Here is a 23,374-nt window from a genome sequence, read left to right on the forward strand (position 1 = left end):
CTTGTGTGTGGAGATGTATATACACATATGTGCTCTTGTGTGTGGAGGCCAGAGGTCAGCACTGGTCTGTTCCTTAACCACTCTCGATCTTATTCTCTGAGACCATGTCTCTCACTGGAGCTGGAGCTGGCTGACCAGGCAGGCTGGCCAGCAAACCCCAGGGATTCCTTGTCTCCATCTCCACAGCACTGGGATTACAGCCTGCCACCATGCCTGGCTTTTTATGTGGATTCAAGTGGACTAAACTCAGGGCCTCATATTTGTGCAGCAAACACTTTACCAACTGAGCCAAGACAAGGCTGAGAATCTGCACTGTGACTTATACTGGCCTAGGCTTTACAGGGAGCAACCATTCATGCCATGGGTTGAAAACAATGAATGGAATAAAACTGAAGTTTATTCTGTCTGTCAGAAATCACAGAAACAGAGATCCAAACCAATATCCTCATTCCAACCAAAAGCAACACTCACCTGACCCAGATCCAAGGTGAGATTGACTCTGTTGTACTGTATGCCAGAGGAGAGAGGCGGGCTTTGCCACCATCGTTCAGATCCATCAATCGCATGGATGGCTGGATGTGCCTTCCTGGAATCCTCAGAATTACAGTAGTCACAGAATTGGCCCTGGGGAGGAGAAAAGGCCTTTTAAATGTTTTCAAGGAATGTTTTTGCATCAGTTTAGCAGAAGACACAGCCCAAACAGCCTGTTCCGTGTTAGTCAGAGATGGCTCTTGTACTGCTGTATGGCAATGCCCTCCCACAGAAGCTGCTCTTCACTTAGTCTGAAGCCAGGTCTGATGTTTGTAGTCAGGTTATTGTCTTCTTCTGTCTTTTATGGCTCTGCTTTCCTCGACCCACACAACTCTTTACAAAGAACATTCCAAGTTGGGGATGCAAGGATATTTTATCCTTCACAAACCCACTGGACTCTTAGCAGTTCAGTGTGAAGCATATTCTCTACCATGGTCCCAGTAGAGACACAAAATGCACAAATGAACACCGAGAAAGCCGTAGCATACAGCAGGTGCCTCCACAGAATCCAGAGTGCTGCCACAGTCTAAGGCCGAGCACACAGTCCACGGTGGAACTGAGGACACTGGGCTGCCTGTGAGAGTGGAAGAGAGGTCTCTTGTAAACAGTCTTTAGCCTCAAACAAGAAAGTGTTCTAAGTAGAGCAACCAACCTGAGCAAAGACAGGGCCAGCTGGTCTACACTGACCTAACTATGGAAGATGAGACTCCGTAGCTCTACGGGAGGGGGGGACTGGCTGGGAGCTCCACAGAGAGAAGCAGTTACTACAGTTGGTAAACTAGAGTCTGTTTTCCCTGGGAGCACCTGATGTTACAGTAACCAACCCCTAACTGAGTTTGTTGCTCTTTGATAGGGAAATTGTTTTGATTCTGGTTTTGTTCTCCTTTATTCTTTTTAATGCAGAATTTTACAGCTATTTGCTAGCCGAAAAGCTAAACCTTGGTCTTCCTTGTGTTTGCATAATGTGTTAACTTGGTCAAAGGTCTATGGTTCCCCACCAGGGATGGACCTCACAGACTGAATGACTCTACTCACAAACAAAGTTATCTCAGAGTGTAAGTAGCCTGAAGAAAGAGAGGGGAAAGGAGCAAAATTGTTCTCGCTGCCTCTTCAGAAATATGCTGTAGCCACTGGGCAGCTCTTCGCCATTTTCAACGATCCTCAAGTGTTCAAGATAAGCTTGGTTCTAGTGTGTAGCCAAATGTCCTTGTGTACAAATGGGTTTTTGGTGGTATATAACTCTTATGTGCTAAGCTATTTCTTTAGATGTTTACCTTTTAATATTAAATACATCTCTAGAACTCAGCAGCACCTCTAGAAAAAGTCTAGAGATTGTGCATGGCTTGCTCTGCAGCCTGTCACTTCAGCCAACGTGTAGACAGTGTAGAAGGTCAGCAGACCGGTGACTCCATTAGCAATTTCCTAAGGATTTTAAAGGGTTTCTAATTAATCACGTGTGTGTGAGAGTGTATGCGTGTATATGAGTATCTGTGAATGTATATATAAGCATGTGTGAGTGTATGTGTATAAATGTATGTGTGAACGTGTATGTGTGTGTGTGAATGTGTGAGTATATGTATATGAATGTGTATGAGTGTGTGAAAGTGTCTTGTGTGAGTATGTGTGTGAATATATGTGTGAATGTGTCTCTGTGTATGTGAAGGGGGTGGCAACACAACAACCCTAGGCAATTAGTTCTTTCTACCTTTATGTAGATTCCAGGAATCACACTCAGGCTGCCAGACTTGAGCAGTAGGGTCCCTCCTCATAGGGAAGAATTTCTACTGTTGATTTAAGCCTCCAAGTTTTGAAGTGTTTATCATCATCATCATCATCATCAAAAGGATCAGTAATTGAACAGGAAACAGAAAATCCCTAAATTTCCAAAACATATACAAAATCCTTTCACAGCATCAAAAGAAGCACAAACAGTTCAACAGAAAAATGGGCAAAAATAGGAACAGGACTCTCATAGAAGAGCCAGAAATGCTTGGGAATACAGCATCACCGTTAGCAGTTCTAGCAGACCACATGCAATGGTGTTTGATACATACTCAGCCTGCCCAAGTTTAAAATGTGGTGACAATAAGTATTAAATGGTATCTAAGAGCATGAGTTACTGAACGTGTGAACTCCTAAAAGTGTGAATTGGTAAAATGTGATAACAATAAGTATTAAAGGGTATCCTAAGAGCGTGAGTTACTGAACATGGGAATTACTAAGAGCATGAGTTACTGAATGTGTGAATTACTAAGAGTGTGAATTGTTATAAAACCTTTGGCAGCTGCTTTGGTATCGCTACTAAAGTAAGTTCACACTTAAAACATAGCAAACAATACAACTCCCGAGCTCATAACTAAAGAATAGCTTGCTCATATTTGATGGCATCACATGCAAGAATATGTACTGCAGCCTGTTCACAGGAGCAAAATCCTGAGACTAACTGTGTAGCTACAGGAAAGCAGGCAACTCAAGAGTGGTGTGGTCACACCATAGGTGGCTGTGTAAACAAATAAATGGACATGTTCAGCAAGACGTCTGCATATTGAAATATAACATTCTTTAGAAAATATACATAGATATAATAAAATACTCTTTTTCCAATAAGCAGCTAAGTATGAGGACATAAGCCTGTAATCCCGGGGCTTGGGAGGCGTGGCACAAACATCATGAGTTTGAGGCCACCCTGGGGTACACCATGAAACCTGTCTCAAGAAAGAAAAGAAGAGAAAAGAAAAGAGAAAGAAGGAAATGAGGGAAACAATACTTAATAAAGAACTCAAGATGGTGGTTTCCTCATGACTGGAGACGGTGGAAATGAGGGGCACATGCTGCCATGTGTGGACACATGCTGCCACTTGGGGACACATGCTGCCACAGGGGTTACCATTTAGGCTCTACCTTTGGTTTCGGTAGCAAGTTCAAGCATGTTTACTGTAGTATTAAACTATCACACAGACACACACACACACGGTAGGGAGAGCCACACACATAAATAAAATATAACTAATCCCTTTTTTAAAGAAAGAAGGGACTGTCCAGATAAGTAGCCATGAAGTACAATGCGCCAGCATAGGAGGTCCACAGGAGATAAGCCAGCACTCACACAGTGCCTCAGCAACAGCATCTTCATAAGAATAGGAATCTAGTCTCTGCTAGCTCCCAGCACTTTCCATGGTTGTCTTAGGCTAAATAGCTTCTGGAATGTCATACTCTATATTGAATTCATAATACAACCACTAATGATTCTGATTCCAATAGTACCCCCAACAGAACTTTTGTTTTTCTGTTTGAACACTGATTCCTTTGCTCAATTTACTTAAATTGCTCAAAAAAATAAAGCATTAGAAACAGGAGTGAATCAGAAAGATAAGACTAATGGTTAGATCCGCCTTTGAAGGAAGGTGCTGAGAGACCAGACGCCACACAGCTGGGACATGCTGGGGTCAGGCCTGCACGGAGCTCTGGGCATGCTACACACAGCCCGAGACTGTGCAGTCGTCCCTGGCTGAGCCACTCTACAGCCCCATCAAAGAGGTCTGTCTCCAAGTTGGACAGAATGTGGGACGGTGTTGCAAGAGCAATTATGCTGTTTTCCTGACACCACCAGATGTGCACAGAGGCCCAGCTCAGAAAGGAGTGCTGCCTGGCAGCAGTTTACATGTTCACCCTCATATCAGGCACAGAAATCCTGGCAAGAGGAGCATCTAACCACTCATCCATCAACAGGTCCATCACATGCCATGCACGCACACTGCCAGGGCTGCACTCCACTTCATCATTCCCTAACACTCTAGAAGCTACAGGGACTCCAGGGCTCAAACCAAAGCCAGCCATAAATGGAGAATATTCTGCATTGAGACAATTCCAAACCTACGGCCTAACCCTTTAAGATCCTGTTCCCTTTGAGAGGCACCAAAGCGTACGTGAGTGGTTACAATTGTTAAAGCAAGCACTTGGTCATTTTCCTGAAAGTTTGCATAGCGTGGAGTGAGGGGTGACTTCACACAGCACACAGAGAACATAGTCCTGTGGTTTTGCACGATTCACAGCTCCAGTGGCTGAGATATTACCTCCCAGCTGTGCCAGGCTCCAGGCTTGAGAGATTTAAATGACAGAGAAAACAAGGAACTCACAGTTGGTTCTAAGTACTTAAGGAAAACTTTAAGAAAAAAATAAACAAGTGTATGCAAAAGTGTAATTCGAAAGCTGTGTGTATGTAGTCCAAATTCCAGGTGGGGTGGAGGTGTGGCTCTTTCTGGGTCATTTCAGAGGTCTATATTTTGGAGTAGAACAGATGTGTCAGTGAACTTTCTTGTAGATATGACAAAACACCAGAGAAAATCATCTACAGGAGGAAAAGTTGTGGCTCACTATTTTGGGGATCTCAGCCCCAACTCTTTGGGCCTGAGACAAGGCAGAGTGGAGCATGTGGTAGGAAGCAAAACTGTTCACCTCTTGGTAACCAGGAAGCCAAGAGGTGTAGCAGGGAGAGAAATGGTTGGGAACAAGATAAATCCTTACATGGTGAATGTGATTGACAACTTGACTGGTTCTGTTTCCTAGGCAACAAGCCTCAGGGGGTGTGTGCGATGGAGTTTTAGACTGTAATTAGGGTAGTATTTGTAGCTCACAAGGATGTCACCTATGCTAGATGGTCCTTCAGTGACACAGCTGGCCTTGAGTTGTCCCTGATCATGTAAGTGATCCCTCACCCATACTCAGAACTGCAGCAGACTCATTGGCTCATCACCGTGAACCTTAGGGATGTGACTGCTTTGGTCTGTCATCAGTTCCTGTCTGAGACGAATAGACACTTGTGTCTCTCTCATAGACACTTGTGTCTTGTCGCCTCAGGAAATCACATGACAGTACACTCTAACTGTAGATGGCAGCGCTCCATGAGCCAGAGTCTTAGACTGGATAAAAAGGAGAAAGCAAGCTGAGGGTCAGTACTCATTCATCTCTTTCTGCTTCCTGACTGACACACAGTGACAAGCCACCTTATGTTTGTCATCATGTTTTTTCCCCACTATGATGTCATACCCTCAATCTGTAAAGCAAAAATAAGGCCTCCCTCCCCCTCCCTCCCTCCCTCTCCCCCTCTCTCCCTCCTTCCCTCCAAGCTTGGTTTGTGTGTTTGGTTGGACTAACAAACAAATACTTTGTAACAGCAACAAGAAAAGCAACTAGTACTATCAGTTTCTAAGAGCGCAACCCTAAGAACCTCTCTGTCAGCTGAGTCCTAAACCAGAAACATCACCTCTGAATATCCCACCGTGACCTACCCATTTCCCTAGACTCCATCAGCTGCTGCAAGTCTCTCAGGCCTTCGGGGGACTTTAGATCTAAACCATAGCAGGTGGGGGCTCACATCCTGACCCCTGCAATACTGTAGGCACTAATGGAATTACGTAGCCCCTGTAAGATTTGTTGCCCTTTCATTTAAGTGTGTTCGTCCTGGCAATTTTGTGCTGTGCTTTTCAGGGTTAGATGGGATTCTATACATGTAGCACCCTGCTAGGTATATGAGCACCCCGCCACTGGAACCAATTGAGTGCTTACTGAAAATGCAGACTCAAGCATCCTTCATGGGCCTTACAGAATCAACATCTCTGGTGAAAGCAAAGATCAGAATTGTTTAAATGCACCTCCAATTATTTTTCTGCTTATGAGTGTGAAAAGTACAGAGGTAACATGACTGACACACAGGTACACTAGAGACATCTGATGGCCATGCAGATGGGAGAGAGGGAGGGAACGAAGGAGGCCTGCCTTATTTTTGCTTTACAGTTTGAGGATACGACATCATAGTGGGGAAAAGAACAGAGTCACTGCATTGGTAACAATAAGGCAGTAGGAAGCATCTACAGGCCAGGTGGACACCTCGAACTTTACTCGGACATAGTTTGCATTCCTAGATAAATCTAGAAGGTAAAGACAATCACTGGGGAGTCAGAGACACAAAGAGAAGGAATAGCCTGTCCAAGCCAAGGAGCCAAGTGAGGACCCCAGGAAGGATTGACTCAGGCTGGGCACTGGAGAAGGAGAGGAAAGAGAAGGTGACAGGATACAGGGTGCCTGGGGTTGATACCTCAGTCTGTATGTGGCTGGAGGACATGTATTTTTGGACAAGGCACCGCCTGCTTGGCATCAGATTTCCTAAGCATCCTTAGGTGCCTAGACTGAGATGCTTTTGCCCATCTTCCCTCTTGGTCTCCTTAGAGTTAGTGCTGCACACATCCTCTCTGCTTCCCCTTGCTCTTTCTCTTCTCAGTGCATGGACTCATTTAACTTGCTCTGGTCCTAAGCCACAACCTCTCTGTGGCTGTGCTGAGACCCCATGCCTGCCTTCCCTCCTCCTATAGCTGTGGAGAAGCCATCTGTGTTCCATGTGCCCACATCCTGTCTCTATGGCCTGTTCAAAACCTTTACATAAATAAATGCACCTCCCTCACCCCTCTCTCCAACAGTGACTCATTTGCTACTTCTTCAATGGTATAGAAGCTTTTGCTTCCCCAGGGCCTTTACACGTGCTATTCTGTCTCCAAGAGTTGTGTGCAGTGTGTTTCTTAGAGACAGAATAGCATGTGTAAAGTCCTGGGGCAACAAAAGCTCACACAGCATGCAACTTCAAACTCTTTTCAGGGAGATTTCCCCTAACAAGGAGTGGATATGCTGCACCCTCTTACCTATTTGTGTCCTACCCAATCAACTAACCATTTTGATTTCTAAGAATTATGATAACTCTTGGATTGTAAATGCCCTGAGGTCAGGGACCCCAGAGGCTTTATTCACAACCATAAACCTAGAGTTGGGTACCTGGCACAAGGCAAGCATTCGGTATTCATTGACATAATTAATAAGCTAAGTGATATGCACTATTCAGCTACATGTTAATTTGTAATTTAGTAATAGTATCCATTTGGGAGAAACTGGATCTTACAGATGTCCTGTCGCTAAGGTCACCCATTAGAGTGTACACCCTAACCACTCTGGACCTGCTGTCTGTACCACCATGCAAACCCTCCTGTTCCACCTCCTGGGCCTCCCCAGAGCCAGCTCTCCTCTCCTCTTTTCTCCACTGGCAGCTCTGGCTGGGAAGTGCCTCTCACACTCACTCGAGATCTCCCTGGTCCCCAAGACTTCTCAAGTGCTAACTTCCTGTGGTGGCTTAAATGGTCCCCATAGGCTCATAGGGAGTGGCACTATTAGGAGGTGATGCCTTGTTGGGGGAAGCATGTCACTGGGAGGTGGGCTCTGAGGTTTCAGATGCTCAAGCCAGATCTAGCATCTCATTCCCTTCCTGCTGCCCGAGGATCCAGATGTAGCACTCTCAGCTCCTCCAGCACCATGTCTGCCCGCCTGCTGTAAGCCAGCCCCAATTAAATGTTGTTCTTTATAAGAGTTGCCGTGGTTATAGTGTCTCTTCACAGTAAAGGAAACCCAAACTAAGACATTTTTCTCACTTACTAAGGCCAAATCAGAAAGGAAAGAGAAAAACCAAAACAAAACAATCAACAAATAAACAAAAACATAGTTATTACCTTGTTAAAACATACTTTTTTTGTATAGTTTTTTTTTCTTCATTCAGAAGGGTTTCCAGGGCCTGTGCACTTACTGCCATAAACCTGGGTTCTTCTTTGTTATCACTCAGCAGGAAGCCTTGACTGGTGTCTGCCTGCTAGACTACTCACTGGAACATCAACCATTGGCCTACTAAGAGGCCATCATCCTTGGGGACATCATCCTTGGAGACAGTCAGACCCTTCCCAGTTTCTACTTTAATCTTATAAAATACTCTTTTCTTATTTGTGTTCCCATTGTCTCCACTCCTTCAATGAAGCTGCAGGCTCATCATTCACTAAATTCTTTCAAAGACCAGGAACAATACAAATACACACAAAGCCAGGATAATGTTCAAATACATCCCATCCTGAGTTCCTAGGAAATGTGGAACATATTCCCACCACAAGGGCCTCTGTTGTTCCTCTACCTAGAACTTACTTTCTCACCCCACACCTGATTCCCCTTTGTGTCCTGGGTTTCTGCCATTGGCCTTTATGTGGACTCCTCTGCCCTCTTCCAGCTCAGTGACAACCTCTGGTCAGTTCGTTTACTCACTGGTCACCATCTCAGGTGTTAATATGGTCAGTCAGGGCAATGAAGGCAACCACTATGACTACTTCTACTCCATGACCGTGTGGGCAAGAGGCTAAAACAGAAATGGGTTCTGGTGCCCATAATTCCACTGCTCCTCTATGGATTAGCACCACACATAGGTCAGGTGGCAGGAGGAGCTGCCCCACTGACAAAGAATGAAGGCCCACGAGGGAAGCAGAAGAAAGGAGGGACATAAAACTAACAAGTCAATTTGGCAACACAACAGCAACAAAACCTAAGGAGTGGGGAACTCACCTCAGACATTTGTCAGCCAAACTGAGTCCCAGACATCACAGCCAGGGAGTGAGGCCTGAGGAGAACTCATCCAACAACACTCCCAGCCTCCAGAGCCATGGAAAATCAAATATCATTGTTTCAGATTCAGGTCTGGACTTTTTTAGACAGCCTTAACAAACTGATTTATTCCTGCACAAAGGAAGTCTTGATAGAGGTGTGTGTGAGGTGCCTCAGCCAAACAATCTCCAAACAGAGCACCCAGGCTGGTCCAAATAGGCCTGAACCCTTACTCTGTGCCGGTCTGGTGAGCGCCTCATCTGTAACAAAGACTCCTAATATGGATACCATCTATTCAGCCACAATCTCTCCTCACCTGTTTAAGAGCCACATCTGCAGTAGTTTGATTACAAACATCTAAACACACACACACACACACACAAATAGTGGCCTCTGTTCCACACCCAGGGCCTCATACAGCACCCTGTCCCCATCTTCTGCTCTCCCTTAAAGACAGAAACCTTGCATCCCAGTCAAAAACTACTACAGGTAACTGGTTTGAAGCTGCAGTAACTATATAGAAAGCACTCACAGAACAGCAATGGATGGTCTCCCTCCGAAAGCGAGAAGCCCACACTCAAGATGTCTTCAGAGCTGTGCTCCACCTGAAACCTGTTAGGGAAGGCTCCTTCTGTGCCTCCTCCAGCTTCCAGAAGCCTGGCCCTAGACATCCATCTTCACTGGAGGACCAGGAACCTCTGCTTTGAAGCCTAACACATCAAGACCACACCTGCGACATCACCATCTTCAAGAAAGCAGGTGTGAGAATCCAGGTCGAGTCTGGTGGTGTTCCCTTGTGGAAGATGGGTGTAAGGACATCAGACCCTCATCTCAGGTTCCAACTGCTCCTTTCTGCATGAGGCCTCAAGATATGACATCAGTAGTTGTGAGGGCACACAGGTGGGAGGCTAACTGATGGGGGAGTCCATCTCTGCGGCTGTGAGGAAGTTATCACCTCTGCTGGGGTGAGACTCTTCGGTGGGGTGTTTGATTAGGGGCAGCTACCTGTGCTCTCTAAGCAGACCAAGTAAACTCACTGGCTCATCAAACTAGACAGGGGTGGAATCATTTGGTCTGTCATTGATGCCCTCCAGGAAAAAGTCATGAAACATCTGCCTTCCAAAAAAAAAAAACACACACACACACACAGCTTGTTGAGACTTGGTGTTGTTCTGGCAGGAAACTTCTAGGCTAGTATTGCCCTTTGAACACTGCACCTAAGACAAGCTGCCACAAGAAAGATCATCAGGAGCAGGAAGAAACAGTCCCACCCTCAGGGAACTCTGAAGCTAACATGGAAGATTTGAATAGAAACAACTCCAAGGTGATGTGGGATCAGCTGGATGGTGCACAGCTCAGCTGCAGCTCCGAGGAAAGCATGGTTACCTGCACAGTGATACACAGCAGCACAGCACAGTGGGGAACTCGCAGACTCTTCACCCTTAGTTACTGGGGTTGGAACCTTGGCTTTACTGAATGTTTGCTATGTAGTCTTAGACATGTGGCTTAGCTTCTCTGTGCTCCAGCATCCTTTTTGGTAAAATGAGCGTGTCCAGCAAAGCTCCCTCATAAATTTCACTAAATGGTTGTAGTGAATAAGTGGTCAGCATGGAGCTAAGTGGGCTGGTCAGTAGATGAAGGTGCTAATTGTGCAAACCTGACAGCCTAAGTTCCACCCCAGAACTCATGTAAAGGTGGAAGGAGAGAACTCTGTTGTGCAGTATTACATTAGGAGTGTGTGTGTGTGTGTGTGTGTGTGTGTGTGTGTGTGTGTGTGTTGCTGGCTTGCATGCACAGGTGAATGCTTACCACACATTCTCAGTGGCACACACACACACACACACACATGTGAGGTACATTCAGCCAGTGCCTAGTATCACTAAATACTGCACTGGAGTGTGTTACATTACAGTCTTGGATTAAGCAGGCCCTGACTATCAGCCTACGCCTTCCCATCTGCCCTTTACCTGGTGCCGTCCTATACACGTTGCACAGTGAAATGATAGCATCAGAGTATCAGCCAGCTTCTTCCTCTCTTTGCATGGTGAACAGACACTGAAAACCCGTGTCTCTAACTAGCCTCCATTCATTGATTGCACGTGTGTTTTCTGACCACATGAACCTCACTGAGAGATTATGCTTACAAGCCTGTAAACTAGGACACGCAGGACTCAATGTGCTGGCCTCCCCCAGGCAGTTTCCACCCTGTTGACAAGAGAATTCTATTTCTAATCAGTGCTCTGGAAGCTCTTTCTTGCAAAGCAGGCAAAGGCTGTCTGCAGATGCAGCCCTGCCCTATGGATTCTGGCTCTCCGTAGTCTTTAGCCAGGAGTTTGCACACATACCGTAACCACGGGTGGGCCCTTTCATTTAGAACCTGGTTTAAACTACTCAGGGACCAATTAATAAACCCTTTCCTCAGTGGCAAATGGACCCAGAAATAATTAAACGGCAACCAGAAACAACTCATGATCTGGAAAAATGTATTATTGCCACACAAATTAGCTTTAAAAATTAGTCCCCCAAATGTCATTTTATCTTATGCAAAATGCATCCTTTAGATTTTAGATACAAGTAGTATCTGAACTAGTCATTAACATGTTCCAAAGCAATGTCACACTGCTGTATTATAGAAGGCTTCAGAAGTATTTTTTATTGGGAATGAGTCAGTAAACCAAATCTGTCCAGTACATAAAGCAGTGTACATTTTGACAGCAAAAGAACTTTATGGACTGGCAAGAGGGCTCAATGAGTAGAGGTGCTTGCCACCAAATCTGACCATCTTGAGTTTGATTCCCAGGACCCACATGGTGGAAGAAGATAACTGACCCCACAATTGGTCCTGTTACCTCCAGCATGAAAATACATACATGTACATACATGCAAGCCCACAAAACACATACACACACATGGTGACATAAAACTTTTACATGACTACTATGACAAATCCTTTTCATAAGCCTACCCTCTGCAAGTCTTACCTAGGAACAGTCTCTGCCCTTCAGGAAACACCTCACCATCTTTGAACATTATTTTTAAAAAATCAGACTAGAGATTGGAAGTGTCACCTCACCTCAGAGAGTTTACTACGCACACATGAAGACCTGACTGCAAATCCCCAGCACCCACATAGAAAGCTGGCCATGCCAATGCACACTGCAGCGTCAGTGCTGAGGGGACAGGAGGGCCAAAGATGCCTGCTGGCTGCCAGCCTAGCATCAGCCTCAGTGAAAGACCCTGACTCTAGGGAATACAGAGGAGAGAGACAGAGGTCACATCTGACCTCCTCAGGGACCACCACAGACAACACACACACACAGAAACATACACTTACAGACATACATACACACATATATATATTACACACACAGACATATACCATACATACATATTCACACATAACACACACATATACACACAAAACCCACACACACAAACACATACACCACATATACACACAGACACATGCTCATATAAACACATATGCCACACACATATCACACAGACAAACATACCACACACATGGACATACCATCCATATGTTCATACATACCCCATACACACTCACATACATACACAAACACACCACACACAGACACACACACCACATACACATATACATTCATACCACACACACCACACACACATATACATTCATAAGTCACACACGTCACACACACACATACACCACACATATATACTCACATGCATATACTTACAAACACACCACACACACACACACACTCACACCACACATATATACTCACACACAGACAACACACACATATACATGCACCCCACACACACACACACACACTAAATATGAGCTACTCTTATGAATGCTGTTTTATATGTATGGAAAATGAAGGGGGGCACAGGTTTTCCGAGGTCAGTAGGAGCAGGTGGAGTTAGACTTCAGCTCACATGTCAACTCCTCAGTCAGTGCTTTACCCGTGGGAGTGGCTTCTAAACGGGAAGAGGAGATGACATCACACCCATCAAAGTCATTTCCCTGTGGTTTTAAGAAAACTGGGCCTTACAAAGACTAACCATCTAAGGAGAGCTTTGTGTCTGGTCTCTTTTCAGGCTCAGAATGTAGAATAATAACCATTTAATAATTGTTTGAGGATGGACGAGTGAATTGATTAATTAAAGGCATCATTATTGGAAAGGGAGGAGAAGACATGCATTTGTTTGTGAAAACTCCCAGAAAGTCTATAAAAAGAACCACAGCAATGTCCTGGGACGTAAAATCAATAATCAAACATCGACTGCATCTCTTACGCAGATGTCCCTTATACAGAGATGAGAGGTTGCTACGGTTACCTCAGCCCTGGCCACTGAAAGGACCTAGAAGCAACTGCATACCAGGAGTGACAAATGTCACACACAACCTTGAATAATCAGTTGATTCCAGGGCTATCCTCCTTGATGCATGTGATACCAGAGAGTAATAAAGCCTTAAAAAATGTGGGAGTCGTCAGAAACGAGGAAGTCGGGGACTCCTAGGATCTGCTCCCACTGAATTAATAAGCTATTAATTGCTAAAGTTGGCTTTTTCAGAACTCATATCTGTTCAAAACCCCACAGCAACCTATAAATTCCTATTTATAACTGGAATTTAAAGCTAAGTTATCTATATGATGCAGCCTAAAGGATTGTAAGATATACATTTTATAGAATTTAAATTATGCTTCACTAAAACTAGGGAAAGATTCATGTTTCAAAAATTGGAAAAAGATATGTAGTTTTCATATGTGGAGTAGAGACACCACACAGAAAGCCAACTGTAGGCTTCAGTTTTTCAAAACCTACTTTTAATATAGGTTTTTAAATGCTTTAACCTCCCTTCTAGCCTACCACCCACCAGAGGTAGTGGAAAAGAAAGGTTATTAGGATACAGGCAGTGGACCTGTTTAGAAACTGTTCTTTGGAGCAAATCCCTTCTGTTTTATCAGGAAATTGCAGTTCAGTTCACAGACGTCATCAGCGGCAGCTCGATCCACTCACAAACACTTTACGAGTATAGCGGCAGTCTAGCTTTGGGACTGTCAGGACGGCAGCATCGGTGGCATGACCTACTGGGAACAGCCAGGCTGAACCCACAGGAGTTAGCAGGAGGGATTAAGACCAGAAGGGGCACCAGAAGTTCTCTGTTGTGCCTCTCTCAAGGAAGTGAAGATCAGTGAAGACGTGAGACCGAGAAGCTTGGAAAGCTAGCTGTGCACACTAAGCCTGTCACTATCCATTGAGTCCTAGTTATACACCCCCAGCATCACCTGTCTCCCCACGGGTCTCGCCTCAGCAAAACACCACGTCTTAGCAAAACTCCCCATGAGTGTGTATCAGCTGACATCACTCTGCCAATCGGCCCAAGTCCACAGAAGTGGCAAGAAGCTTCCAGAACACCACCAGAAATTTTTGGTACATTTTTCTCTATGAAGTCATGACAAATGGAGCTCATATACTTTATGTAAGGTGAACCAGTATATGTTTGTCCTTAGCAAAGAATCCTTTGCCACATGTCTTTTCACATGCTTGTTTTAGCAAAACATCTCTTCACCTGTGTCTGCTTCAGTGAAAAGTCCCTTCACATGTCTGCTTTAGTGAGACATCCTCTCCCCTGTGTCTGCTTCAGGAAGACACGCCTTCACAGGTTTGCCACAGCAAAACACCATCTGACACAACTGACTTTCCAAAGAAACCATAAGCTTCCACTTCAGTCGACATTCTGAAACAGTTTGAGACACCATCATGCAAGTGAGAAGCTGCAATGAACGGTGTCTTTGGGCCTCTCCTCTGTAGTTGTGGGCTTCTTCCTCTCAGATTAGCTGATCCCGAGTCTCAGTGGCAACAGGAATTCAGAGCACAAAGGCAATCTGCTCATTCAAGGACTGGACATTTGTAGCTTAGGCAATCCCAAAGGTGTATTAGCTCCACGAGATTTGCTCAGGAACAAGCTGAAATGGCTGCTGGTCTGGCATGGGATCATGTGTCTTCACTGGTCCGTCAAGATAACTCACCAAGGAAAGACACTTCTGTGTCCTCTCCTTGTTTGTGCTTGTGCATGAGCTTTCATTGCTGAAACTTGACTGAGGTCTACAAGCACAGGCAAATATTAGGGACATCCTTTTTAAATAAAAAGGGGCTGGAGAGCTGCTGCCCTTCCAGAGCAGTGGGGGTTCAATTCCTAGCGCCCCTATAGTGGCTCACAATCATCTGTAACTCCAGGTCTAGAGACTCTGATGTTCACTTCTGGCCTCTGTGGGCACCAGGCATATACATGGTACACGAACACATATGCAGGCAAACACACTCATAAACATAAAATAAATTAATTAAAGCTATTGCTCACCTTTAAAAGTATAGGACATTTGTCTGAATTGTCAAAATAATTTTATCATTAATCACTGTTACAAGAAGGATATATAAATGTCTTAAATTCTCCAGCCCTCATTCAAGGATTTTATGTGAATGAAAGGAAAGGCCCTGTTAACAAACAATCCCCTTCACAATAGTTCTATAAACAGAACCTAGGTGTGATTCAGTTTCCTGTTTATGGCTATTGGCACACAGCTGAAACTCAGTTGTGGTTTATAGCAAATAGCAAGCACTACCACACTCACCCATGCCTGTGTGTGCATGCATGCATGCATCACTGTCATCCCAGTGAAACCCAAGCTCTCTGCAGGAGGCACAGTGGGGTGCAGGAATGGTCAAAGGGCGTGTGGACCTGTCGCTGTACAAATTCAGCATCTCTGGTGAATGTGCGCTTCATCTCTGACAACTGTAGTTTTTATGCCAAGCTAGCCTAGACTCTTAGGTCACATTTTCTTTTGCTTCTTATAAAGATTTTTTTTATTATTTTTAATCATCTGTAGGATGTATGGCTGCATGTGGGTATATACACAGGAGTGAAGGTGCCCACAGTGGCTAGCGGCATCACCCACCTGGAGCTGGACTGAACCCGGTCCTCTGAGAAAACATCCAGTGTGCTTAACTGCTGAGCTATTTCAGTCTCTGAACTCGAGGCTGTGTTTTCAATATAGACCTCCAATTCACTTTTTATCGTTGCTGTTGTCCACTATGTAACATCCCCAGGTTCCATAGGTAAGGGAACATGCAAAGCCAGTTACACCTGTCAGGTTAACTGCTGGACATCCTTTAACTCTATCCCCATCAAACGGTCAGTGGTTCCTATGTTCTGGCTGTACTAATGGGCTTTGTGATAAAGCATGGACAGGACCGTTGAATTAAAGAAACCTCTCAAAACAAAAATTCAGAAGTCTGAGTAATAGTGAGAATCCAAAACCTTTGTAATGGGATCTTTAGAGCCAGGAACAGCACAATGAATACATTCTCACGCAAACACCACTCAGAATCATAAGTCACCCTGCCTGTTGACTGGGGCTACCATTAAACACCAGCCTTGTTGTTAAAGATGCACTACCAAAAATAAGCCACTACCATGGAACCAGGTTCTATTATCAGAAATGACCTTTGCTCATTTCTGTAACTTTAATTTTTGCAGATCCTTTTGGCGTGAAATTCTAAATCTTGGCTGGCTTCACAAACTTATTTTTAGAAAGTTCAAGGAAACATAGCTGCTCTAGTTAACCCCACTACTTCCAGTCTCCAGCTGCACATAAGCAGGGGCAAGTCCAGTATCGCACAGACACAAACAAGGATTAATCATAATCTCTGTCCTTCTCCACCTGTGTGCATCCACCTCTCATGATCTGAAAGACAAATTCATATGAATTATTGCCACACTGGGTTGACCATGACCAGTAGTCCAACCTCTAAAGCTTGGCTTTTCCTTCCTTCTCTAAACATGCTTCTTTCCTATCAGCGACTAATCTAGTTCCCTGAGTCCTTCAACTGTTGGAGCAGAAAGCAACTTCAGTTCATTTTTCTTTTTGAAGGAAAATACCAAACACAAGTTATCACCAAACTGAGGAGTCTTTATGAAGTCATGCCCTGATCTAGAGCCACAGTCTCCTGAGTGACTTGAGAAGCTACTTTCTACTCTGTCTGGGAGTGATAGCCCATGCACATCAGCCTGTCTTACAAACCAATGAAATCAAGAAACGTGACTTTTCTGGGCAGCCAGAAAACAGGGCCAACAAGCAGAAACAGACAGAGACGGAAGTCTATAGCTGATTTAGACATTGCACAATGGCCTTTGAGAACCCCTCTGCTTGTCTCAGTGTAAAAGTGGGATGCAGTAACCGGAGCCATTTTTAAGCTGTTGCTTTAGGAAATGTTAGTTCCTGTGATAGTCAGATATCAAGTGTCAACTTGACATAACCTGGAATCATCTTGTAAGACAGTCTTAATGAGGAATTGTCTGGATCAAGTTGGCCTATGGGCATGTCTGTGAGGGTTATCTTGATTATGGTGACTGAGATGAGAAGACCTAGCCCACTATGAGCAGCACCATTCCCTAGGATCCATCCTGGATTGTATAAGAGTGAAGAAGGTGAGCTGAGTAGGAAGCATGCATGCATTCGTTCTTTCTCTGCTCTGGACTCTGGAATGTGACTAGCTGCTTCAAATTCCTGCTTTGACTTTCTCACAATGATGAACTGTAATCTAATAAGAATTAGGAAAAATGTATAAAAGCAACAAAATGAGAAAAATTAGCATACACTTTTTTATCCTAACTGATTATAAATAGTCTTAATTACCAAATTAAAAGGCATAGATCTCTGAGTGGATTAACAAAAACGATCCAACTATTTTCTAAAAAAATATTAAATTCATTTGTATATGTAGAGAGAGGTACACATGCTACAGTACACATATGAAGGTCAGAGGTGAACTAGTGAGAGTTAGTTCTGTTCTTACACCATGTAGTACCAGGGATCAAACTCAGGGTCCCAGTCTTGACAAGTGCTTTTACCACTCAGCCATTGCACTAATCCAAGGTCCAACTCTCTGTTGCCTGCAGAAAACACAGCAGCAAAGATATATGCAGACAGAGTAAAAGGATAGGAAATGATATCCAAGCAACCAGCATGCAGAAGCAAGCAACTGCCACTATACAGTCATATCCAACAAAGCAGACATCAAACAATAATAGGAGAGACAAAGACATTACATACATCAGAGAGGCAAGATCATTATAAACATATAGGCACTAAATGTTGGTGTATCCATCTTATAAAACAAATATCACTAGACACAATAGGCACAGCCATAGTGATAATGGTTAGGAGCCACCATGTAGGGTCTGGGAACCAAACTCGGGTCCTCTGGAAGAGCAATAAGTTCTTAACAGCTGAGCCATCTCTCTAACCCCCAAGAAGAATTTTTTAAAACCTTAAACATATCAAATACAAATAATGAGACCAATTCAATAATAAGTCTCTCAACCAGAAAAGGTGAGAATCAAGAATATTCACTGCTGGATCTTACAATATCTTTAACAAAGAACTATCATCAATACTCTTCATTCTATGCCATAAAGTAGGAAGGGAAAGCATTCTTCTAGTGTCAGCTAGAAAGCCACTATCACTCTGATACATAAGTCAAATAAGGATGACAGTTGACAAAAGAAAACCGTAGACCAATGCTCTTGGTGAACATCAATGCAAAAAAGAGTTCAATGAAATATTTGCAGACGAAATCCAACAATCACTCAGAAATCATGCACCATGATAACGTTGGCTGCATTCTAAGTATGCAAGGACGGCTCAACAAATGCAAAACGGTAAATAAAACACAGCCCCAAATAGAACTAATAACAGTGCACATGATCATCTAGACAGACGCATGATTCACCTGACCAAAATCAACTTCTCTTCATGATAAAAGCTCTGACGGAAGTACAGAGAACCTCTGTGACTCAACATAATAAATGCTATATAGCCTTACCCTGAAGCCAACACCATAGCTAAGGGGGGAAACTCAAATCATTTTGTCTAAAATCAGGACCTAGACAAGGATGTCCACTGCTATTGCTTTCATTCATTGAAGTACTTAATAAGAAAATGAATAAATAAATAAAATGGTCTACAGATGAAAGAGGAAGATGTCAAATTATTTCTATTTGCAAATAACATGACCCTATACTTAGAAGAATCTACCAAAAACCTTCTAGACCTGACAAAATTAGCAAAGCAACAGTATAAAAAACAACATATAAAACTCAGTAGCTTTTTATATGTTGATAATGAATATACTCAGAAATAAGCCAGGACAATAATCTCATTCACAAAAGACTACAAAGCCCTTTGGGATAAACATAAGCAGAGAGGTGAGAGACCTTTGCAATAAAAACTGTGCAACTCCAAAGAAAGAAACAGAAGAAGACCCAGAAGATGGAGAAAACAACCATGCTGGCGGGTGAGCAGAACAAATACTGTTTCCTATGCTAACAAAAGCCATCTAGTGACTCAGCATGATCCCTATCAGAATCCTAATGACATCTTTTCATAGAACTAGAAATAGTTATATATGAAAGTGTGCACAGGCACGTGTGTGTGCGCACACACACAGACAGCCATAGCAATCCTAATTTAAAAAAAAAAAAAAAAAGCAATGCTGGAATATTACAACACCTCACCTCAGAGCCACGCCAATTAAAACTTCATTGACCTGTCACCAAATCAGAAACAACTAATGGAGTAAAAGAGAGGCTCCCAAACAAGCCCATGCAGCCACAGCCATCTGCTTTTCAACATAGATGCCAATAGCTATACACTGGAGAACATTTAGCCACTGTAACAAGCTGTGCTGGGGAAGCTGGGTGCTGGCACGTGGGCAACTTTGAGTATGCTCCTACCTCTCACCTGGATAAAAGTCAAAACCAAGTGATTCAGAGACCTTCATGTGAAACCTGAGACCTTGAAAGTGCTGCAGGAAAGCAAGGGGAAGCACGTAAGACACAGGCATGAGCTATGATGTTCTGAATGGGACTCAATGGGACAGACAGTAAGAGCGAGTGTGATGATGGGATTGTGTACAATTAAAAAGCTTCTAGACATCGCAGGAGACAACCAACAGAGTGAAGGGACATATACAGGATGGGAGAAGATTCTCACCAGCAATTCAACCAGTACAGGATTAATATCCAGGATATATAAATAATTCAAAACATTAATCACCCGAACTAACAGACAAACTGAGGAGATACTTTCCCCCCAATGACAAATAGCCAATAAATACATGAAAAAGTGTTCAACATGCTTTGTCTGAAAATGAAAATCAAAACTCACTGAGAGTCCATCTCATCCCAGTCAACATGGGTACCATGACAACAAGATGTGCTGGTGAGGATTCATAAAATGAGAAGTCCTTGTTATGTGCAACCAGAACAAAGGCTCCGTAAATCAGGAATAAATAAAACTACTATACAGTCCAACCATACCATAAGTCCAGGGTGTATATCCAAAAGTGTACCGCAGAAATCCCTGCATATCTGTCTGTGTTGATGCTCACACGCTTACAATAGCCAGGGTGTGGAATGTCCTAGGTGCCCATCAACGGATGAGTAGGTGAAGGAAGTGTGCTACACACACACAGCAGAGAATCAGTTCTCAACCTCTGGGTTGTAACCCCTTTGGGGACTGAGCAAATGTTTCACAGGGTCACCATCAGAAGACTCTTTCACAGAAGACCATCAGAAAACACAGATATTTACATTATGAGTCATAATAGTAGCAAAATTAGTTATGAAATAGAAACAAAAATAATTTTATGATTAGAGGTCACCATAGCATGAGGAATTTATTAACTTTAAAAGTCTCATATTTTCATTTACTTAAAAGTGAAACAAATTTTTTTAGTTTTTTTCCAAAAGAAGACCACCAGTGCTTTTTGAACAGATTGTCTGAAACATTAAAACACCCGATTTTCCCTGGAAGCAAATGTTGGCTATAGCATGAAAGGGGTGCCGTGACCAGCCACGTTTTTAGTGGGGCTCGGGGTAGGGAACATGCTCTGAGTGAATTCTGGGTACCTTGATTTAGCGAGTGCAGACAGCAAGAAGCCTGTCACACACCCACTTGGTGGGGATCTTCTGTCTGTCACCATCCCAATTTTTTTTCCAAGTAAAAAACTTGCTTTAGCCTGTAGCACTATAATTCAGTGCTTCCAAACACAATGGTAACTGGCCCAGGACATTGCTCACACAGCCTAAACTACAAAGAAAAGGAGAAAAGGGAGGAAAGCAGCTAAAAGTGGAGAGGAAAAAGAAAAGCAAGGAGACAGAAGAGAGTACAGTGAAACAACAAGAACATCGTGGCCACAACCTTGAACTTGACACGGAGCCTAGGCCAACCTCAAATTCTCAATCCTCCTGCCCCAGGCTTGCCCATGCTGAAACTGCAGGCGAATATCATCATGCCTTACAGCCCAGACTGCTAATTTGGTTTTCTGTTTGTGTTTAGTACTAGGAGGGTTTAGGGCCTCCTGCATGCCAAGCAAGCACACATCACTGGACAATAACCTCAGCATGAGCCTACATCGTCTTAGGATCTTTCAGATGTGCAGTCTGGAAGAGCAGCAACTTGGAATCGTTGAGCAACAAGTACCAAACTAAATGTGTTAAAAGTATATTTCCCTTTTTGCACTATACGATAAAAATTGTTTTATCATTGATTTATCTTTTCAATTTTCTTTCCATGGAATGAAGTATGCACAGTATGTTAGCATGCTCACATGCATATAATTTATAAATAAATTTGCACCTACCACGCATGTTCAACTACCTGTCATTTATGGTAGTGCCAGTCAATACTGTCTAACACACTAACCCTGACACTCTAAGCTCCAAAATTACTCCCACTTCCTGTAACACTTTCTCTCCTCAGTGGGACTTCCAGGAGAAAGGATAGCTTGGAGTAGAGAATTTGGACTTAGAACTGGACTCAAGCACTCACATCCATCCTGGTGTCAAATGCTGTTTCTTGGCCTTCTCCTTTGAGTGCCTCCCAGCCCAAGATGAAGCCCCCTTGACGTGAGATCCTGGCACATCACCAGGTGCTGATTAAGCTGGAGCAACCGTGCGCACTCTCATTTCTGTCAGGTGTTCCCTGCCAGAGTGTTTCTGCCCACGGAAGGTCTCACTGGCCCACAGAACTGCGTGTTGGCCCATCAAGGTGAATCTTTTTGCTGACAGTGAAAAGGTACCAGGGATATAACCGGAAATACTACAGAAGTTTCCTAGCCATAAGGTTGCAAAAAATGAAAAGTCTGGCAGACAGCCACCATTGAAACCCAGGGTCTGTCCTGGGATGGCCAGGTGCCATTGGGGGATGGAAATGTTGCTACGAAGCCTCAGACTTCCTCTTCTACAAGCTGGAAACTGACCACAACTTCCACTCATCCTTGCTTTGCCCACACCACCCTCCTACAGTGGCATGTGGCCAGGGCAGTGCTCCCATAGGCTCATACCAGGAGCACTGCGCCCAAGTCACAGAGTCCCCAGCCAGTTTGCCCTTGGGTCAGCTCAGTCCCAGTCACTTGAGGTAATGACCTCAAGTCATTAGGTCGAATTGGGAAAAGAAGACCCATGCTTTGGTCTCAGCGACTGAGCTAGTCATCACTCTCAACTCAATCCCGGCCATCCGTTGGGGACCGTACCTGGATGGTGTGGCCGCTGCCCTGTGCAGTGGGGCCGCCCACCAATTTGCAGAAAAGCTCAGGCCGGGGCCTTGAGACCTCCCGGCCCCGCTCCCCGCAGGTGGCGGTGGCCCAGATCCTCGCTGCCTGGGCCAGGTTGAAGTAGGGCGGGTGCAGGCTGAGCGCAGCGGCTGGAGGGTCCTGAGCCACCAAGCTGCAGCAGGGCGACATCCTTAGCAGCAGCAGTAGCAATAGCGTGAGTAGCGGCGGTGAGAATCGTGGTGCCCAGCCCGGAGCCACCGCCATCCTGCGGCGCTGGGTCTCCTGTCTGTGCATGGGATGGCACCGCTGAGCAGGAGGCTGCCACTCTCTGCGCGCCTGGGCAGCCCGGGGGAGTGGGCGGCGCCCTGGGCCGCGCCCCTCTGGCCTGGAGCTGAGCCTGCCGCGTAGGCGCGGCTCTGGGTTGTGGAACCTGCCGCTACAGCTGGCACCGGCCAGATCAGGAAACGTCAGGCGTGGACATTGCCTGCTGCAAACTTTCCTAGGCTCCCCAAATCCAGGAGCGGGGGGGGGGGGGGGGGGTGGGGGGGGAAACCGCGGGCGGGGGGAGGTTCCCTCCGGCTGTCCTAAGAGCCAGGTCAGACATCAAACCAGTGTGCTCTCCAAAAGAGGTCTCCAGCCTCTGAGAGGCTTGCAGGAAACTGCCTCTGCCTGTAGAACTTTCGTCAAGGATGTTTCCAGTTCCCAGGCGAGTGTTGATCTGTTGGCCCATTCTTCTATCTTGCCGCTACAGCTATGTGCTGCGTCTGGAATTAAA

At 44.6% G+C, this 23,374-nt stretch overlaps 1 protein-coding gene across 1 annotated transcript in view; it reads right to left on the reverse strand.

The window, feature by feature from the left end:
* The window catches only part of Lama3 (laminin subunit alpha 3), a 233,209-nt gene extending 210,320 nt beyond the window's left edge, over positions 1-22,889 (reverse strand). Inside the window, exons 1-2 of the mRNA XM_028759473.1 lie at positions 22,579-22,889; positions 472-624 (exon numbers count right to left, since the gene is read on the reverse strand). Of these exons, the coding sequence (XP_028615306.1) occupies positions 472-624; positions 22,579-22,863 (438 nt within the window). The 5' untranslated portion in view covers positions 22,864-22,889. The remainder of the gene's footprint in view (positions 1-471; positions 625-22,578) is intronic.
* Positions 22,890-23,374: the final 485 nt, after the last annotated feature.

Source organism: Grammomys surdaster, unplaced genomic scaffold (assembly GCF_004785775.1).
Source record: "Grammomys surdaster isolate TR1022 unplaced genomic scaffold, NIH_TR_1.0 126298, whole genome shotgun sequence".
NCBI lineage: Eukaryota > Metazoa > Chordata > Mammalia > Rodentia > Muridae > Grammomys > Grammomys surdaster.